This window comes from Magallana gigas, chromosome 6, assembly GCF_963853765.1.
Source record: "Magallana gigas chromosome 6, xbMagGiga1.1, whole genome shotgun sequence".
In the NCBI taxonomy this organism is placed as follows: Eukaryota; Metazoa; Mollusca; class Bivalvia; order Ostreida; family Ostreidae; genus Magallana; species Magallana gigas.
In genome coordinates, this window is record NC_088858.1 from 52,019,538 (window position 1) to 52,038,841 (window position 19,304).

Consider the following 19,304-nt stretch of genomic DNA (forward strand, 5'->3'; position numbering starts at 1 on the left):
CTTCTTTCGTAAAATGCACTCTGGGGAAATAAATACTGAATAATCTGTACATAGTACATGAGGTACATTTCACTTTAGAATAGAATTACTAAAAAGCTACCTAAATAAAAAGGTAAGTTTAGATTTAAAAACAATTCACAATAATTTTTAAAGTTAAAATATGGAAATATTTTTTATACTTACTAACCCTATTTTCATTTTATTTTTAGTATTATTTCTTATTTGTTGCATAAAATAAGAGTGTTTGTAGTGGATGTTTTTTTTGTTGTTTTGGACCATTTTTTGTTTGTTAGTGAGGTATTCCATATCCACTGGGGAGTGACAGCATATTAGAGTTACTTCTCTTAGAGTTACAAAACACAAAATTTGTAATGTACGTTGCATAACAGGTTTTAATAATTAGCATTTTTTTTGTTATTGAAAATTAAAAACAAACTTAAAACCAAACAACTGCTGTATCAAATTACGAGACAGTGAGAGGAAAAACTGTTTGACTGCACAATGTTGAATAATGCTTGAAGCTATAAATGAGTTAAACAAGATTTGTTATACTTTCATGTTAAATACTGAAATCTGATTGGTTAAGACGCAGTTAATAATATTTACTATTACCCTCAGAGTTAGCAACGCACTTGGTAACGGGTAACATTAAAAAATGTTACATGCGCGAAAATTATGCGCGTACGGTTCGCTGTAGAATTCACGTTATTCCTATATAATCGCAGTAAAATTTTCTTAAAAATTTTAAAAAAGACATTCAGTATAACAAAATAAATAGTGCCTGTTTGGGAGGATAACAGTTGAAATTGACACCCCTCGAAAACCATTGTCAACCTCCGCTTCGCGTCGGTTGACAATGGTTTTCTCGGGGTGTCAATTTCAACTGTTACCCTCCCAAACAGGCACTATTTATATAATGTTAGGTGTAAAGGCAATACTGGTAAAATCCAGTTTACAGTTTACCTGTACAGGTGATATGTAACAGATCCACATATATACACAGATACCTGTTGTATAGCACTATCAAAACAAGGACACTCTAAATTCCAAAATATAGAGCAATCCTTCCAAGTTAAAAAACAATCAAAATTAAAAAAGCAAACCCTGGAAAAGATTCATGCAGATCTTCAACTTCTTTTTTGTAAAAAAAAAAATCACAACCAAATCTAAAACTTGCTACCAAAAAAAAACACCTTCAGATCTAGTTCCAACTCTATAATTTGCATAAATACAAGTCAAAGTTCATGTCAATAAATTATAAACTCTTGTTTGGCTCTATGTTTTCAACTGTTGCTTAAAGTACATGTTTTATAAAAATACTAATAGCAAAGTACAAACATATAAAAAGATGATGAATACTTTGTAGAACTACACAAAATAACTTATTGTGTTATGCAGCAAGTATTAGTCAATTAGAGTACCTTAGGGCATCATGAATGAAAATATACACAGTCATATTTACAAAATCTGGTAAAAACATGGCTTGAAAATCTATCACAATTCGATCTCCATCAATGTAAATATCACAATTCATTGCTTAATAACAGTTACCCAAACAGCCTCATAATCACATTCCAAATGGAGAATTCACACAAAAAATATAGAAAAAGGAAACAACAAACACATACACACACACTCAACATGTACCCATGCAATCCTATCATACAGCGATGCTACACCTCCTGACTGTTGGCCATGTTTCCTCTTGTTTGGAGTTATCTTTCCCTGACAGTTTCATCTGTCACCAGGTGGTGTCTGGCTGTGTGGAATGGTTTAAGGTGGTGCTACAGTTCATCGACTCGTAAATTATGCATAGTGACCTAGTTTATCAAATTAAGTAAGTTTCTTTAAGGTTGATTTTAATGCACTTGGCCCCTTGGCAATGTTAATAACCCGTTTTGTTGAGATATCTCTCCGCCTCCAGAGCCTCAGGACAGTTCATTATGACCTTAGGGAGGAGACGGTCAATATACGACTTCATGTCCTTGTTTTCCTGACGTAGCGCTGAAAAAAAGGATTCATTCTGAAAACTTAAACAGCCTTTTTACATGAAAAGAACACTGGTTGCATCTTGGAAGTGATTTTTCAAAATTTGTTTACTTCTTAATGCGCACTCTAAATTTTTGTCATGTACTTTACAATTCTCTACAATTATCTAAAATATTACAACTTTTATGTATAACTTTTAGTTTCAGTTTCCCTATTTGACACATTATGACTGTTACCTATATTTTCTAGTTTCAGTTTCTCTATCTGACAGAGGAGGTGGTCCATGGAGGGTGGTGGTTCTGGACTGGGGGGTCCATTACTGTACTTCGAGAATGGGGATAGAATATTTCCATCACTGGCGCGCCGCTTGTATAAGTGGTTCTTTGGCTGTCCGTCTCCTTGAACATTCTCAGTGCTCTCGGCCCGGGGCAAAATAATCTATCAGGTCAGAAATCCAAAATATTATAATACCTGTTATGCTTCAAAGATAAAAATTTATTTATTTCTGATTATATTATATCAAGAATGTAATGAGATTTTCTATGTTTTAAATGTGTATAGAAGTCTCCTATGGAAATAAAGTTGCAAATAGGAAAACTGTTGTAAGTAAGAACTCAAAGCTTTCTTTTTTTTAATTTTGCACTCACGAAAAATTATATATTTCTGTTTTTTCTTCCTAAAAACAAATTATACGGAGAGTTTTACATGGTAGCAAAATTTTAATAAGTTTGTTTTGACTAATTGAATGATAAATGGAACTATATTGAGGATCATGTACAAATTATAACTACAAGTATTAAACATGCATTAAAATGTATTACAAGAACATAAAAGTGCTTAAATTATTTTAAAATGAAGAAAACATTATTCAGCTGGTAGTGTGAAACATGCTATAACCCAAGTTGATGAATTTAAAATCATTGTTCTAATCATGCAATTCCCATAGTCACAGGTACTGCACTCTTAGCCTGGTCAAACTTACAGACCATGTAAGAAATGGTGTACAGTGATCTTATTATCAGAGAAGTAAGAAAGTCAACCATAGATTTGTTATTTTTAAATTTGTTTCACTGTGCTTCTTAAAAAAACCTCATGTTCTTTTGATCTGCTCCCTTAGATTGCTTGAACAAATCATATCAACTGAGTTTATAATGCATAGATAGTGTTAATTAACAGATTGAGAAGAGAGGAGGGTAGAAGGAAGCGTTGTTTAGGTAATAAGGGACAAATTTTAAGACAGGTATTGTAGTGTCTCACCTTTATCCTACAGGAATGTGATTTCTAATACACACACAACAACACATCATCAAACAGTCAAACTTAACATTACAGTAAACAGTGCAGAGTCTGCTATAACACACAAAACAGTACGGGTGTGTTTAAATGTGAATACCTGTACTGTCTTCTTGGGTGTCTGGGGGGAAGGGGGCAAACTGTCGCTGGCCGATCGCCATCCGTCCGTCTGATCATCCTTGGGGTAGCTGACCTCTCCCTCTGGGGGAAGTTCCTCCACATAGCTGTACGCTTGTCTCAGGCGACCAATGTCGCCAGATTCCGTCTTTATCTCCACGTTTCCGATTCCTGCCAGAGATGGTTTGGTCGTACAGTAGATTCTATTGGAGGATTCCCATACTACAGAGTCAGAACATTCACACTCACAAATAGTCAAGTCCACAATGTCTGCCTTACTCATGCCTAAGTTTCTGCCTTCAATGGTCACCTTGGTGCCTCCTTCTATCAGACCACATGACGGGGTAACCGAGGTGATCACTGGGCTCTTCACCTGTTTATTATTCTCCTCATTCTGATGGAATTTCTCAAAGCTAAAAATATCCTGGATGGACCGGGAGAATTTGTTGTGGAGGGTGGATAACTTGGACCCTCCCCCCTGTTTGCTCTCTTTGCCGTTCTTGAGGTTGATGATAGAGGAACTGTCAATGCTGAACCTCCTTTTGAAGATGTTTGTCGGGAGACTGTTGGGACTCCCTGTTTTGATGACCGGGGTATGCGCCTGCCTATACTGGGATACATGGCACCTATAGATGAGTTCTCCCTTGGGGTTGGGGCACTTTTTGTGGGGCTGTAGGGACACTATGGTGGTGTACCCAGGTGGTCCTGAGAGACTGGTGACAGGTATATTCACCTGACCAAGGATGTCTTCTTTCTCTGTCACTTTGAAAAAGACCTGGTCCAGGGGGTTGGTAACTTGTCTATGAATAAAACAATACTGACTTTGAAAAAAGAAACAAAACCCAATTTAGTTTATAATAAATATGCGGGTACGTAGTATGTTGACTATTATGAAAAATGCTATTTTCTCAACTTAGTTAAGGTCCTACAAGATAATCAATGAATATTTTATTAACAAAATATGTAAATGACACAGGTCAACATATCTATTTGAGATTGACAACATTTCAACAATAAAAAATGCTGTATGATGCCAAGATTTTCAATCTTTCGACAATAAAACATGCTGTTTGATGCTGTTTTTAGATTGAGATTCTTTTTTTCTCTCCATCCATTTATCATCTGGATAACAATACTTACATGGTGGATTCCTCGTTCCATTCTGGATTTCCATCTGGATCCTTTACCACTGTTGTTCTGTATTTCTTAGAGCCAACCCCAAAAAGTACAGAGAATTTACATTTTCCTGCAAGAAATTAGAGGAATCCACTCTAAATATTTGAGTTGAATCTAAAAAATGTCAAGGATGTTAGCTCCTTTACGTTTATCAATCTACTGTACTATCTTTTTACAACTTTTTTAATAAGCCTAACAGGAAATTTAAAATGGTTGCTTAATATCACCATTAGAGAGAGAGATCGCAGAGAGAGAGAGAGAGAGAGAGAGAGAGAGAGAGAGAGATCTTACCTTGTCTCTTGCTCTGTAAGCCTTTAGCACTAACAACTGTAATATAAACAGAAAAGCTCTGATTTTTTTCATATCTCATTGTTTTCTATCATCTACTGAAATTACTTACCGGTAACAAGTCCAAAGAACTGCACAAAAAAAGCTAGATCAGATATCACCCATCTCCTTAAGAAGAAGGATGGGGTCCTAAGGTCAATCAGATAATTGACAGCCTCTCTGTGAGGTGTACAGAACTTTGGTACTCGTTAGAAGGGTCAGACCTGCTAAACTGGCTCAAGCTAATGGTGGGCTTGTTTTGTTGTACAGGAATAGGAGATCTTACATGTAACATTGACATCCTTAAGATACTGTAAATTACGTGCTACAAACTGGGAGTGGTCAATCAATTACACGACTAATTAAGTTAATCAGCATAAATATGTGATTATGTGGAGAGAGACACTGGACTTTGACGGTTTAAAAATGATTATTGATGATGTGGTTATTCACTTGGTTCAATAAAACATCTTGTCAACAATCGGAAAATAAAGTTTAGTTCCCTGTTTGTTTATACAATATACTGCTAATTTACATCAACATGTGACCAGTACTTCTTCATTTTGCATTTTTTATTGTCATTTAAGGTGTAAAAACCTCTGCAGGGAAAACTGAAAGGTCAGGCATGTATTTTGTGGAGAGATTAGGAGAGAGCTGGTGTGTGCATGATGGTTACATACATGTAATGGCGTGAATGGCCCGGGGCCGCCCACCTAATATACTCACGTCTGACACATTCAATAATCTACTCATTTGTTCAGGATTTCTACCTTCTGAATCCCGAGGTCTTGAATGGATCAGAAAACAAATCACTTGGTGACAAGTTAGTCCTTGACAAAAGCACTGCAACCTTACAAATCACCATCAACTCATGCAGGTGTTTGATTATAACTACCCCATTGTCATTAATGATAGACATGCATGTTTTAATCAACATATGTAATTATGAAATGTTACAAACTTGAGAAGCACCAATACAACAGAATTGTGGAAGAAATAATTCATTTTACTAATAAAACATGAACAAAGTTTCAGGGTATGTCTGACTTGGTACTTATAATTAATAAAGCTGATTTTCAATCACTGATTAAGAATGTTTTAATAACTAACCAAGCCCAAGGCTTGTACATGTACCTCAGTTTATTAGTAACTGCTACAATAGAAATTCTTCCTTGCACATAAATGAGTCATGTTTCAGTTGATATCGTTATACATGTACTGCATTTTTGTACATTAAAATTTTGTATGTTTTAACTTTTTTCCTGGATAAAACAAGATTGCTATAATGAAGTTAAATATATGGACTACTATATGATTGTATTTTCTTAAATGGAATCAAAATGTCCATGTAATATGTAACAAAAACACCACAGACATGACTGAATACAGGTAATGTGCATGCTAATTACATGTACCCGGTTCACTGAGTGACTACCTTAGTATGTACATGTGTATATTGTATGTACAGGTAAATTAGTTCTGGTCAATCCCAACCTCACCCCTTCTAAACAACTAATTTATGCAACATCAAAATAAGTCTCAAACCTTTGGTACAAAGGACACGTCCATTCTTCTTTAAACTAATCTCCTTAAATACAGGTCCTAATACCTAGTACTAACTTTTTAGCCAGGCTCTGCTGAAAGCACTGCCAGAGTCCTTGCTATAGGCAGGCCAATCGCCAATGTTACTATAAATAGCACAAATAAACAAAAAACCAAACAGCGCCAAGGTAAAGCTTCCGCTATACCTAATAGTTACACAAAGAGCCACGTTTTGTCAAAAGTGTTGGCATTTTGTTTCTTTTTTTAAATTTCGAATGAATTGTCTCTCTTTTTTAGTTTTCTTATTAATAACGTGTTTTTAAAACATTACTATGCATTTTGGACACATACAATGCGCATGAATTTGCTGCACGATGAAGAAACGGGGATTGAATATATATATTGCTTGTTGCAAAATTCAAGGCAGCAACTGTTGAGTTTTTTAACTTCTACTAGACAGACTTATTTTTTTGTTTATAGCCGCTTACAAAATTTGGTCGCTCTCTGATGCTTTGCCGACATTAAAAGCATGAGAGAGAGAGAGAGAGAGAGAGAGAGAGAGAGAGAGAGAGAGAGATATTTTCAGTCTTTACTACACAATATGCAGAAAGACACACCAAAAGAGCCCGGCTTTCAGTAATTCAGTACTTTGATTTAAGTTAGTTAAATAAATCTTTCAGTTTTACATAAAATATCTCCTGAATGTATGTACTCATGACACATCAATCATTATAATATATTCCAGGTATATGTAGACAAATGCAATTGATACATCTTATCTTCTACATACATCAATAGTATGTCAATATACTTAGATGTAAGACAATGGTTTATATAATTTCTAAGTATAAGTGCCTAAACCTCAATACACATGTACCAACTGGTTTACACAAGCTCATCAGTAAAGTTAACTTGCTTCATTACATAATTCCTCAGTGATAATTTTCTACCCCTCAGATTCAATATCACTGGAAGCATTTATATGATCATCATCAAATCTTTAATCATGATATAAAAAAATGGCCATCCTTGTTGAAATTCTCAATATGAGGTGTGTACTTACCAACAACAGTCACCTCTGCAGCATCGTTCATCCTCACTAAGTCCGTGCTACTCCTCAAACGCCTCGGTCAATCATAATTCTACTCGATATCTGTTCACCTGTAATAGTTAATTAGTTATATATATAACTGTTAATCCAACAAGGTGTGGGATAGTTGGGTACTTACAACTTGACTTGTCTAATCATTGAAGTCACCACATTGACCTGAGTTAGCCTGGAGATCCCCAGCACTGCATTAATACTGACTACTGAGTGTATCAATCTTCCTCAATAACAACAATACAAACAACAGGACATATGTTTTTATCTAATGACACCAAGTGACTTCTTTTTTTCTCTCATACTTCCTGAATGCAGATATTATTTGAACTGGGTATATATTTTCACCTGCATGAATAGATCAAAACCTTCCTTAAGAATTACTTATATCTACTTTACAGTCCATAAAAGATAAGCTCAGATGACACTAGGATGAAAGTGTAAACACCATCATACAAAAAGATACACAACTGATAAGGCCTGATTATCTAATTCAGTACTGCGCCGGATTAAATGCAGTGGTGCATGGACACCGGTGCATTGTCTGTTGGGAATTTATACTAAGAGGATTAACGGTGAAATTAGGATTTTCCAAGGGCGTCATTCGATGCCAGAGACCTCCTGTTTGTCTGTCCGTCTGTCTGTCTGTCTGTCTAAGAGGAGGCTCACAGAAGTCGTAGATATTTACATTCTTTACACACAAAATCTATTTAAATCTATTTTCACAACTATTATAATCCATATACATGTACTTTCAATATATTGCAATTGAATTAAAACAATTATTAGTTTATGATAACAAGATACCAGGTGACATTAATTACGTTAATTAGACTAGTCTAAAGCAGTAACATCTTCCGTAAAATGCAGTCCGGGGGAAAGTACTGAGTAATCTGTACATAGTACATGAGGTACATTTCACTTTAGAATAGAATTACTATAAGGCTAGCTAAATAAAAAGGTATGTTTAGATTTAAAAACAATTCACAACAATTTTTAAAGTTAAACTAGAAAACTGACCAGTCAGGAAGGGCCCTGCTATGACAATTAATATACAGAAGTGAAAAAAACTTTGAATTCCATCCTCTGTATATTAACAATGATGAAAAATAAATGCCCGGCATAAGATGTAAAGAACTGCAATATATAGGATCTCATGATTTGTAGTTGGATATGATTTTCATCCAACAATTAAAGTGTTAAACTGAGGGGTAAAGATATAAGGGTGCAGCTCATGGAATGAGAGTTTAATTTGATTACATTTAAAAAAAAAAATATATGAAAATTATAAGTAACAACTGTATTTTTAAAATTTCAAGATAATTCCTGAATGTCCAAAAACTCTAAATAGTAACCTTGTATCTGCATAAAACAGGGATAACCTCATGTCTTATAAAAAAAACCTAAATTAAATGTGTATTGAAAAAAGATTTAAACAGGTGTTTTATAAAATGCAAGCCTTCAGTGAATGCAAATACATTGTATCACCCAGGGTTGACCTCAACTTCAAAACAAACATCAGTTGCAGACAAAGGTGTTCATTAATCTTCATATGACAGATAGAGATAATCCTCTAAATTTTCTGCAGCAGGCAAGATAATTATTCCCAGGGGGTTAATTGTTCTGCTCTCTCATCCTTTTCTCCTAAATTTACAATAAGATTTTTTTTTTCAGAAATGACAGAATGGGGTTATTATCTGATTACCTGTTAAAATTAACAGCATTAAGGCAGAAAAAAATAAAATAAATAATTAAAAAATAAAATAGTGAAAAAGGATATCTTAATATATATCTTGATTTTAGAATTCAATAAAATTATCATAAATCATTGTGTACGGTATTTTAACCAAAATAACGTATGAATATTATATTTTAAATCCATATTTCAAAAGAATGTACACAATACTACACATCATTCAAAATTGACCTCAACTTCAAAACAAAGTTCATTTGCAGACACAGGCAGTGCAGTAATTAATCTCAGTGTGACAAATAAAGATAAAGCTTAGGAATTTCTTCCTGTGGAAGGTTAATTAATCCCAAAGGACAAATATTGCACAGCTTTCCTAGTATACAATGGTAACATTCTCAGCAGTTATCTCTCTTTGCCCATTCATTCTTATGCATAGTTAAGGAATCTACCCCACCACCCCAGCTCCAAACCAGAAGACATAGAGAACCAAACTTAGCATCAAAATATGTATTTCTGCCTACTGAACTACCATACCAAATTTGAACTTGATTGGGCAACCATAAAAAAAGTTATTAGAAAAAAACAGAAAATTTGTGGACGGAAGTGACAGATGGACAGACAGAAGGACGGACGGACAGAGTGATTACTATACGGCACCCGCAAATCCTTGCTGGGCCCTAAATATGGAAATATTTTTTATACTTACTAACCCTATTTTCATTTTATTTTTGGTATTATTTCTTCTTTGTGGCATAAAATAAGAGTGTTTGTAGTGGATGTTTTTTTGTTGCTTTGGACCATTTTTAGTTTGTTAGCGAGGTATTCCATATCCACTGGGGAGTGACAGCATATTAGAGTTACTTCTCTTAGAGTTACAAAACACAAAATTTGTATGTACGTTGCATAACAGGTTTTAATTTCATCAACAATGATAACCATGGTAACAGTTCACAACCTTGATCAATTTTCTGTCATTTTCCCCTAAAAATAACCTCCTCATGATTTCCACAAGCTCAATAAAAATTTAACCAGGCTTTAAGGACACTACATCTTAACTAAAACATTTCAAAATTAAAATACAGAAGTCTGAAAACAATAATTAGCATTTTTTTTGTTTTGGAAAATTAAAAACAAACTTAAAATCAAACAATTGCTGTATCAAATTACTAGACAGTGAGAGGAAAAACTGTTTGACTGCACAATGTTGAATAATGCTTGAAGCTATAAATGTGTTAAACAAGATATGTTAGGTGTAAAGGCAATACATGTACCCCGGTAAAATCCAGTTTACAGTTTACCTGTACAGGTGATATGTTACAGATCCACATATATACACAGATACCTGTTGTATAGCACTATCAAAACAAGGACACTCTAAATTCCAAAATATAGAGCAATCCTTCTAAGTTAAAAAAAAAATCAAAATTAAAAAAGCAAACCCTGGAAAAGATTCATGCAGATCTTCAACTTCTTTTTTGTAAAAGAAAAAAATCACAACCAAATCTAAAACTTGCCACCAAAAAAAAAAATTCTTCAGATCTAGTTCCAACTCAATAATTTTCATAAATACAAGTCAAAGTTCATGTCAATAAATTATAAATTCTTGTTTGGTCCTATGTTTTCAACTGTTGCTTAAAGTACATGTTTTATAAAAATACTAATAGCAAAGTACAAACATAAAAGATGATGAATACTTTGTAGAACTACACAAAATAACTTATTGTGTTATGCAGCAAGTATTAGTCAATTAGAGTACCTTAGGGCATCATTAATGAAAATATATTCACAGTCATATTTACAAAATCTGGTAAAAACATGGTTTGAAAATCTATCACAATTCTCCATCAATGTAAATATCACAATTCATTGCTTAATAACAGTTATCCAAACAGCCTCATAATCACATTCCAAATGGAGAATTCACACAAATAATATAGAAAAAGGAAACAACACACACACATACACACACTCTACATGTACCCATGCAATCCTATCATACAGCGATGCTACACCTTCTGACTGTTGGCCATGTTTCCTCTTGTTTGGAGTTATCTTTCCCTGACAGTTTCATCTGTCACCAGGTAGTGTCTGGCTGTGTGGAATGGTTTAAGGCGGTGCTACAGTTCATCGACTGGTAAATTATGCATAGTGACCTAGTTTATCAATTTAAGTAAGTTTCTTTAAGGTTGATTTTAATGCACTTGGCCCCTTGGCAATGTTAACCCATTTTGTTGAGATACCTCTCCGCCTCCAGAGCCTCAGGACAGTTCATTATGACCTTAGGGAGGAGACGGTCAATATACGACTTCATGTCCTTGTTTTCCTGACGTAGCGCTGAAAAAAAGGATTCATTGTGAAAACTTAAACAGCCTTTTTACATGAAAAGAACACTGGTTGCATCTTGGAAGTGATTTTTCAAAATCTGTTTACTTCTTAATGCACACTCTAAATTTTTGTCATGTACTTTACAATTCTCTACAATTATCTAAAATATTACAACTTTTATGTATAACTTTTAGTTTCAGTTTCCCTATTTGACACATTATGACTGTTACCTATATTCTCTAGTTTCAGTTTCTCTATCTGACAGAGGAGGTGGTCCATGGAGGGTGGTGGTTCTGGACTGGGGGGTCCATTACTGTACTTTGAGGATGGGGATAGAATATATCCCTCACTAGCACGCCGCTTGTGTTTCATGAAGTGGTTCTTTGGCTGTCCGTCTCCTTGAACATTCTCAGTGCTCTCAGCCCGGGGCAAAATAAGCTATCAGGACAGAAATCCAAAATATTATAATACCTGTTATGTTTGAAAGATAAATTTTTATTTATTTTTGATTATATTATATCAAGAATGTAATGAGATTTTCCATGTTTTAAATGTGTATAGAAGTCTCCTATGGAAATAAAGTTGCAAATAGGAAAACTGTTGTACGCAAGAACTAAAGTTTTTTTTTTTTTAATTTTGCACTCACGAAAAATTATATATATATATTTCTGTTTTTTCTTCCTAAAAACAAATTATACAGAGAGTTTTACATGGTAGCAAAATTTTAAATAAGTTTGTATTAACTAATTGAATGATAAATGGAATGATATTGAGGATCATGTACAAATTATAATTACAAGTATTAAACATGCATTTAAAAGTATTAAAAGAACATAAAAGTGCTTAAATTATTTTAAAATGAAGAAAACATTATTCAGCTGGTAGTGTGAAACATGCTATAACCCAAGCTGATGAATTTAAAATCATTGTTCTAATCATGCAATTCCCCTAGTCACAGGTACTGCACTCTTAGCCTGGTCAAACTTACAGACCATGTAAGAAATGGTGTATAGTGATCTTATTATCAGAGAAGTAAGAAAGTCAACCATAGATTTGTTATTTTTAAATTTGTTTCACTGTGCTTCTTAAAAAAAATTCATGTTCTTTTGATCTGCTCCCTTAGATTGCTTGAACAAAACATATCACCTGAGTTTATAATGCAAAGATAGTGTTAACAGATTGGGAAGAGAGGAGGGTAGAAGGAAGCGTTGTTTAATAAGGGACAAATTTTAAGACAGGTATTGTAGTGTCTCACCTTTATCCTACAGGAATGTGATTTCTAATACACACACAACAACACATCATCAAACAGTCAAACTTAACATTACAGTCAACAGTGCAGAGTCTGCTATAACACACAAAACAGTACGGGTGTGTTTAAATGTGATACCTGTACTGTCTTCTTGGGTGTCTGGGGGGAAGGGGGCAAACTGTCGCTGCCAATGGTGAAGCTGGCCGACCGTCGACCGTCCGTCTGATCACCCTCGGGGTAGCTGACCTCTCCCTCTGGGGGAAGTTCCTCCACATAGCTGTACGCTTGTCTCAGGCAACCAATGCCGCCAGATTCCGTCTCTATCTCAATGTTTCCGATTCCTGCCAGAGATGGTTTGGTCGTACAGTAGATTCTATTGGAGGATTCCCATACCACAGAATCAACACATTCACACTCACAAATAGTCAAGTCCACAATGTCTGCCTTACTCATGCCTAAGTTTTTGCCTTCAATGGTCACCTTGGTGCCTCCTTCTATCAGACCACATGACGGGGTAACCGAGGTGATTACGGGGCACTTGCCGGCCGAGTCCATCCCAATCCCTATGCTCATGTAATTGTGTCCCCTAGATTTCATCTGTTTATCATTCTCCTCATCCTGATGGGATTTCCCAAAGCTAAAAATATCCTGGATGGACCGGGAGAATTTTTTGTTGAGGGTGGATAACTTGGACCCTCCCCCCTGTTTGCTCTCTTTGCGGTTCTTGAGGTTGATGACAGGGGAATTGGCCAAGCTGAACCTCTTTTTGAAGTTAACGGTGGCAGAGTTTGTCCGGAGACTGTTGGGACTCCCTGTTTTGATGACCGGGGTATGTGCCTGTCTATACTGGGATACATGGCACCTATAGATGAGTTCTCCCTTGGGGTTGGGGCACTTTTTGTGGGGCTGTAGGGACACTATGGTGGTGTGCCCAGGTGGTCCTGAGAGACTGGTGACAGGTATATTCACCTGACCAAGGATGTCATCCTTCTCTGTCACATAGAAAAAGACCTGGTCCAGGGGGTTCGTCACTTGTCTATAAATAAAACAATTCTGGCATTGGAATGGACCAATCTTAACTAAGCTATTTTTTTTTTTTAATGATGAATGTTGGTTGAATATAACCAAGAATGCAATTTTCCAAAGATATCTTCCTACATTATGATTAATGAATAAAAATTTCATTAACAAAATAAATAAATAACACAAGTCAACATGACTATTTTAAATTGTAACTTATAACTTTTCCACAATTACCGGTATACAATATGCTGTTTCTAGATTGAGCTTTTTTTCTGTCCATCCATTTACCATTTCGATTACAAAACTTACATGGTGGATTCCTCATTCCATTCTGGATTTCCATCTGGATCCTTTACCACTGTTGTTCTGTATTTCTTAGAGCCCACCCCAAAAATTACAGAGAATTTACATTTTCCTGCAAGAAAATGGAAGAATCCTTAAGTTTTTAAATACCATATTTGAGATGAAGCTAAGAAATGTCATAGAAGTTAACATTTTTAGATGAACTATCATTTTACAACTTTCTTTAATCAATATGCCTATAAAGAGGAAATCTAAAATGCTTTCTTAATCACAATTATATAACAGAGAGAGAGAGAGAGAGAGAGAGAGAGAGAGAGAGAGAGAGAGAGAGAGAGATCTTACCTTGTCTCTTGCTCTGTAAGCCTTTAGCACTAACAACTGTAATATAAACAGAAAAGCTCTGATTTTTTTCATTCCTCATTGTTTTCTATCATCTACTCAAAATGCCTAACATGTCCAAAGAACTGCACAAAAAAAGCTAGATCAGATATCACCCATCTCCTTAAGAAGAAGGATGGGGTCCTAAGGTCAATCAGATAATTGACAGCCTCTCTGTGAGGTGTACAGAACTCTGGTACTCGTTAGAAGGGTCAGATCTGCTAAACTGGCTCAAGCTAACGGTGGGCTTGTTTTGTTGTACAGGAATAGGAGATCTTACATGTAACATTGACATCCTTAAGATACTGTAAATTACGTGCTACAAATTGGGAGTGGTCAATCAATTACACGACTAATTAAGTTAATCAGCATAAATATGTGATTATGTGGAGAGAGACACTGGACTTTGATTGTTTAAAAATGGTTATTGATGATGTGGTTATTCACTTGGTTCAATAAAACATCTTGTCAACAATCGGAAAATAAAGTTTAGTTCCCTGTTTGTTTATACAATATACTGCTAATTTACATCAACATGTGACCAGTACTTATTCACTTTGCATTTTTTATTGTCATTTAAGGTGTAAAAACCTCTGCAGGGAAAACTGAAAGGTCATGCATGTATTTTGTGGAGAGATTTGGAGAGAGCTGGTGTGTGCCTGATGGTTACGTACATGTAATGGCGTGAATGGCCCCGGGCCGCCCACCTAATATACTCAAGTCCGACACATTCCATAATCTACTCATTTGTTCAGGATTTCTACCTTCTAAATCCCGAGGTCTTGAATGGATCAGAAAATAAATCACTTGGTGACAAGTTAGTCCTTGACAAAAGCACTGCAACCTTACAAATCACCATCAACTCATACAGGAGTTTGATAACTACCCCATTGTCAATAATGATAGACATGCATGTTTTAATCAACTTTACATATGTATTTATAAAATGTTACAAACTTAACTAGATGCTGTCATTAGACAGTAATACCCGCACCAAGTGTTTGCCCCTAAATAACACTGTTTTGTACCAGTTTAATTAAAAATGAAGGCCACATGCAAGCTCCTGTAATACATTTTAAAAATTATGATTTTCATAATTGAAGGATGAGATCCCTTCCCATATGATAAGTACACATGAGCAGCACTTTATGTGCAATTTTGGGTTGAACTGTTTGCAGTGAATTTTCAGTTAATCAATAATCTTAACATTTCATGTCATAGAAAGTATAATGGTCTATATAATTATTACAAACAAAATTAAAAATTAAATTATGCCCCCTCCCCGTGGCAGTTGCCGGTTTCAGATTTGCTTCTGTGTGCCTACATGTACATCCTCGTGTGCACAGATTTAGAGAAGGGGTGGGAGCTAATCAGTAGAGTTAACATCCTTCATTACATAATTCCTCAATGATAATTTTCTACCCCTCAGATTCAATATCACTGGAAGCATTTATATGATCATCACCATATCTTTAATCATGATATAAAAAAATGGCAATCCTTGTTGAAATCCTCAATATGAGGTGTGTACTTACCAACAACAGTCACCTCTGCAGCCTCGTTCATCCTCACTCACAGTCGGTGCTATTCCTAAAAATGCCTCAGTCAATCATAATTCTCCTCGATTCTTGTTCACCTGTAATAGTTAATTAGTTATATAAATGTTAATCAGACAAGGTGTCGGAGAGTTAGGTACCTACAACTTGTCTTGTCTAATCATTGAAGTCTCCCCCTTAACCTGAGTTAGCCAGGGGATCCCCAGCACTGCATTAATACTGACTACTGAGTGTATCAATCTTCCTCAATAACAACAATACAAGCAACAGGACATAGGTATTTATCTAAATTGACACCAAGTGACTTCTTTTTTTTCTCTCATACTTCCTGAAAGCAGATATTATTTGTACTGGGTACTATTATATATTTTCACCTGCATGAATAGATACTTCATTAAGAATTACCTATATCTACTTTACAGTCCATGAAAGATAAGATCAGACGACACTAGGATGAAAGTGTAAACACCATCAAACAAAAAGATACACAACTTCTCTCCCAAATGTAAACACTTTACACCACCATTAAAATACATACGTTGGCCAGCAGTACTATACAGGGGCTCCCAGGATAGACTAATTTTGTCAGTATTGATGGCCTGTGCAGACTAGCTATGATACAAAAACATGTTGATTTGACAGCTTGAGCCAGCCAGTATCAGTACACACATTTCTGTCTGTGGAGAAAGGACGACATGTCCTTTGTGTACGCCCCCCAGTTATTATGGGACCTAACAAACACCAACCAATGACGTTTTACCTCCGTCCGCGCTGATAATATTATGTAGCGGCCAGTCTTAAGTTCCTCTATGTCCTTCATACCTCTAATTATCTAAAGACCCTTTTCTCACCTGCTTCTACCTTTGTTAATCAAATTTTTACCTGTGTTTACCTTTGTGTGTAGTTTCACCTGTACACACTCACACACTTACCTGGAGAAAAATGTGTATGTAAAATAGTTACCCAACCGTGATGATGTTAAAACAAGTGTGTCAGATTTATGAATTATTCACAAGTGGCGACACAGTCGTTGTCTTCAGAGTTCTCTCCATTAATAAATTATCCAATCTGTATAATTCTTGTCGTTTATCTTTTACTTACATTCTACTGTACATAGAGAATGTCTCTTACCTGTGTTGTGTTAAACACATCCCTCATCTCAAATAATATGAAAATGTTCCCCTGACAAAAGTTATGTCTATCATATCCTTTACTTCTACTTCATATTCACAAATCACATGACCTTAACAATTATTTATATAAATGTCAAACAATTGTCAAAGGAATGCCTTAATCTTCCCTTTAAGTCTCTACATTATCATGTTTATGTACTAGCAATTCATTCATTACATTTTTTTTCTCTATTTCTTTATTAACATAAAATACTTAAGTTATTTCAAAGAACTAATGCTCAATATACAGAAACCTCATAAAATTGGTTTTTGTGAACAGTTAAATACAGACAAATCATTAAAAAAAATTTTTTAAATAAAATCAATTTAGCAGACTTAAGAAATCCAGTTTTCAGATGAAAATGTGACAGTTTGGATGCCATCATTTGTCTAATAATGCTATTTAGGTTTTGTTTTTGATTCCAACAGAAGTTTTTGAAGTAGTACATGTACATGTGTTGGTACAGGTGTATATATTGGATGGCTTATTTACTCCCTCCGTATGTACCTGTCCCTGGCGGTCAATATGAATGTACCTGACTCGTGACAGCCATATAAATGATGAAGATGAATTGTTCATACATGCAGTGAAACTCTTCTTGACAATAATGGACAGCGGAGACACAAATCATCTAAATTCAACATTTTTCAATAATTCCTTTCCATATCAATTTCAAGTTACAGGTTCTGAGCCATTTATGATATCTCCGACAGATCAAGTTCATGCAAGACACAAAAGACAACAAACTGCCTGATGTATTGATATTTGACTGATAAAATCTATATAACATAAATTAATTTATCTATGGTACATGTATAATTATCAGCTACTTGTATTCTATATCAATCAACCAAGCATTGATTACAACAAATGTCATGTCAGCTGTTTCACGTACATCAACAAACTGAACAAATCCTTCCTATCCCAGGATAACTGAATCCTGAAAACTAGTGTAATTAATTGACTTGGGCTTGATAACATTTGTAGGTATTCAAACAGAATCAATGTGCTGGTGGGATTATTCTATAGACCTTCACAGTAACTGGCGTATTGCTCTTGCAGGGCAAATTGACACATTTTGGTGATTCCGAAATACGACGTAACATTAATTGTTTAATTCACCTCACTTTGTCTACCCGGTACCCGACTCTACCAACATTAACTTCCCCAAACTATATCAATTTGCCCTACAAAAGAGAAGTACAACAGTTACTGTGAGGGGGCTATTTCATTTAACTTAATATTCATCTCTAATTGATTACCAACACAAATTTATCTGTTAATCACACCAGTGATTTGTCCAATTAATGTCCAACATGACCATTTGTAATGACACTGACCCAGGGCTTAGTGACATAACCTGACTCAGGTATCAATGAATCCTGATAATGATGTTTATGAGTGTTAGCATCCTATGTGAAACTCCACCCATACTTGAGTAACACACCATAAAAGGGTTATAGGGTAAATCACAGGCACCTAATTTTTTTTTACAATCAGTTGTTCAATAAGCCAAATATTGAAAAATTCTACTCCTCTATAGGCCTATATTAAAAAGATCTAGAGGGGGTATAATTTTTTTGTCATTTGGCTTATTGAGCAACTGTTTGTCAAAATTCAGGTGCATGTTGGTAAAGCTGCCATCCAGGGTGCAAATAAATCTAGTGCCCTTGCAATTTCAAAACCCCAAACCATATGACCATGTGTAAAGCATCATCAAAATCGCAGATACCTGTATTACGTAACAGCTGTCAGACGTACGGGAACTTGTAATATACAGAACATAACTACCTGTATACGGCACTACCAGTCCTAGAAAAATCGCGGCTAAATACATTCAAGAGTTCAATAACGTTACACCAATCACCACGATAATCAAACACCCAATTAATCGAGTAGTCTTACCGTGTTTATGAAGTCTAGTTGAATCTTTGGATATGTGCTTTGTTTTAATAATTCTGGGAAATGTCTAGCAATAAACAATCACACACTGTGTTGTTTTGTCTGTAACTTGACGTGTTTTGATAATTATCGGATGACAGAATGCTTTCTGGT

General features: G+C 35.2%; 2 protein-coding genes across 7 annotated transcripts; both read right to left on the bottom strand.

Moving 5' to 3' along the window:
* Positions 1-843: 843 nt before the first annotated feature.
* Positions 844-9,416, bottom strand: LOC117688791 (uncharacterized). 3 transcript variants are annotated; one of them, XM_034467229.2, is made up of 8 exons: positions 7,712-9,416; positions 7,508-7,605; positions 4,867-4,902; positions 4,540-4,645; positions 3,383-4,199; positions 3,247-3,270; positions 2,226-2,427; positions 844-2,004 (listed from the first exon to the last, which is right to left on the bottom strand). In XM_034467229.2, exons 2-8 carry the CDS (start codon positions 7,536-7,538, stop codon positions 1,886-1,888), a joined length of 1,335 nt encoding a protein of 444 aa, XP_034323120.2. In that variant the 5' UTR covers positions 7,539-7,605; positions 7,712-9,416; the 3' UTR covers positions 844-1,885. The 3 variants fall into 3 exon arrangements, with proteins under 3 accessions (XP_034323120.2, XP_034323121.2, XP_034323119.2); XM_034467230.2 differs by having other exon boundaries at positions 7,674-9,416; XM_034467228.2 differs by having other exon boundaries at positions 7,508-9,416.
* Positions 9,417-10,720: 1,304 nt separating this feature from the next.
* Positions 10,721-19,292, bottom strand: LOC105327627 (uncharacterized). 4 transcript variants are annotated; one of them, XM_034467220.2, is made up of 8 exons: positions 19,155-19,292; positions 16,056-16,156; positions 14,485-14,520; positions 14,149-14,254; positions 12,955-13,852; positions 12,820-12,843; positions 11,795-12,002; positions 10,721-11,573 (listed from the first exon to the last, which is right to left on the bottom strand). In XM_034467220.2, the coding sequence occupies exons 2-8, from the start codon at positions 16,084-16,086 to the stop codon at positions 11,458-11,460; spliced, it is 1,419 nt and encodes a 472-aa protein (XP_034323111.2). In that variant the 5' UTR covers positions 16,087-16,156; positions 19,155-19,292; the 3' UTR covers positions 10,721-11,457. The 4 variants fall into 4 exon arrangements, with proteins under 4 accessions (XP_034323111.2, XP_034323112.2, XP_034323115.2 ...); XM_034467221.2 differs by lacking the exon at positions 19,155-19,292 and adding an exon at positions 16,615-16,792; XM_034467224.2 differs by lacking the exon at positions 19,155-19,292 and adding an exon at positions 16,482-16,532.
* Positions 19,293-19,304: the final 12 nt, after the last annotated feature.

Excerpts from the sequence above, each read along its gene's own strand:
- LOC105327627 (XM_034467220.2), bottom strand. The coding sequence starts at position 16,086 with ATGAACGAGGCTGCAGAGGTGACTGTTGTTG. Across the intron at positions 13,853-14,148 it reads TGGAATGAGGAATCCACCAT|ACAAGTGACGAACCCCCTGG; the intron begins GTAAGTTTTGTA and ends TTTTATTTATAG. Across the intron at positions 12,003-12,819 it reads CACATTCCTGTAGGATAAAG|CTTATTTTGCCCCGGGCTGA; the intron begins GTGAGACACTAC and ends CTGTCCTGATAG.
- LOC117688791 (XM_034467229.2), bottom strand. The coding sequence starts at position 7,538 with ATGAACGATGCTGCAGAGGTGACTGTTGTTG. Across the intron at positions 3,271-3,382 it reads CACCCAAGAAGACAGTACAG|AAATCACATTCCTGTAGGAT; the intron begins GTATTCACATTT and ends TGTGTGTATTAG. Across the intron at positions 2,005-2,225 it reads ACTGAAACTAGAAAATATAG|CGCTACGTCAGGAAAACAAG; the intron begins GTAACAGTCATA and ends CCTTTTTTTCAG.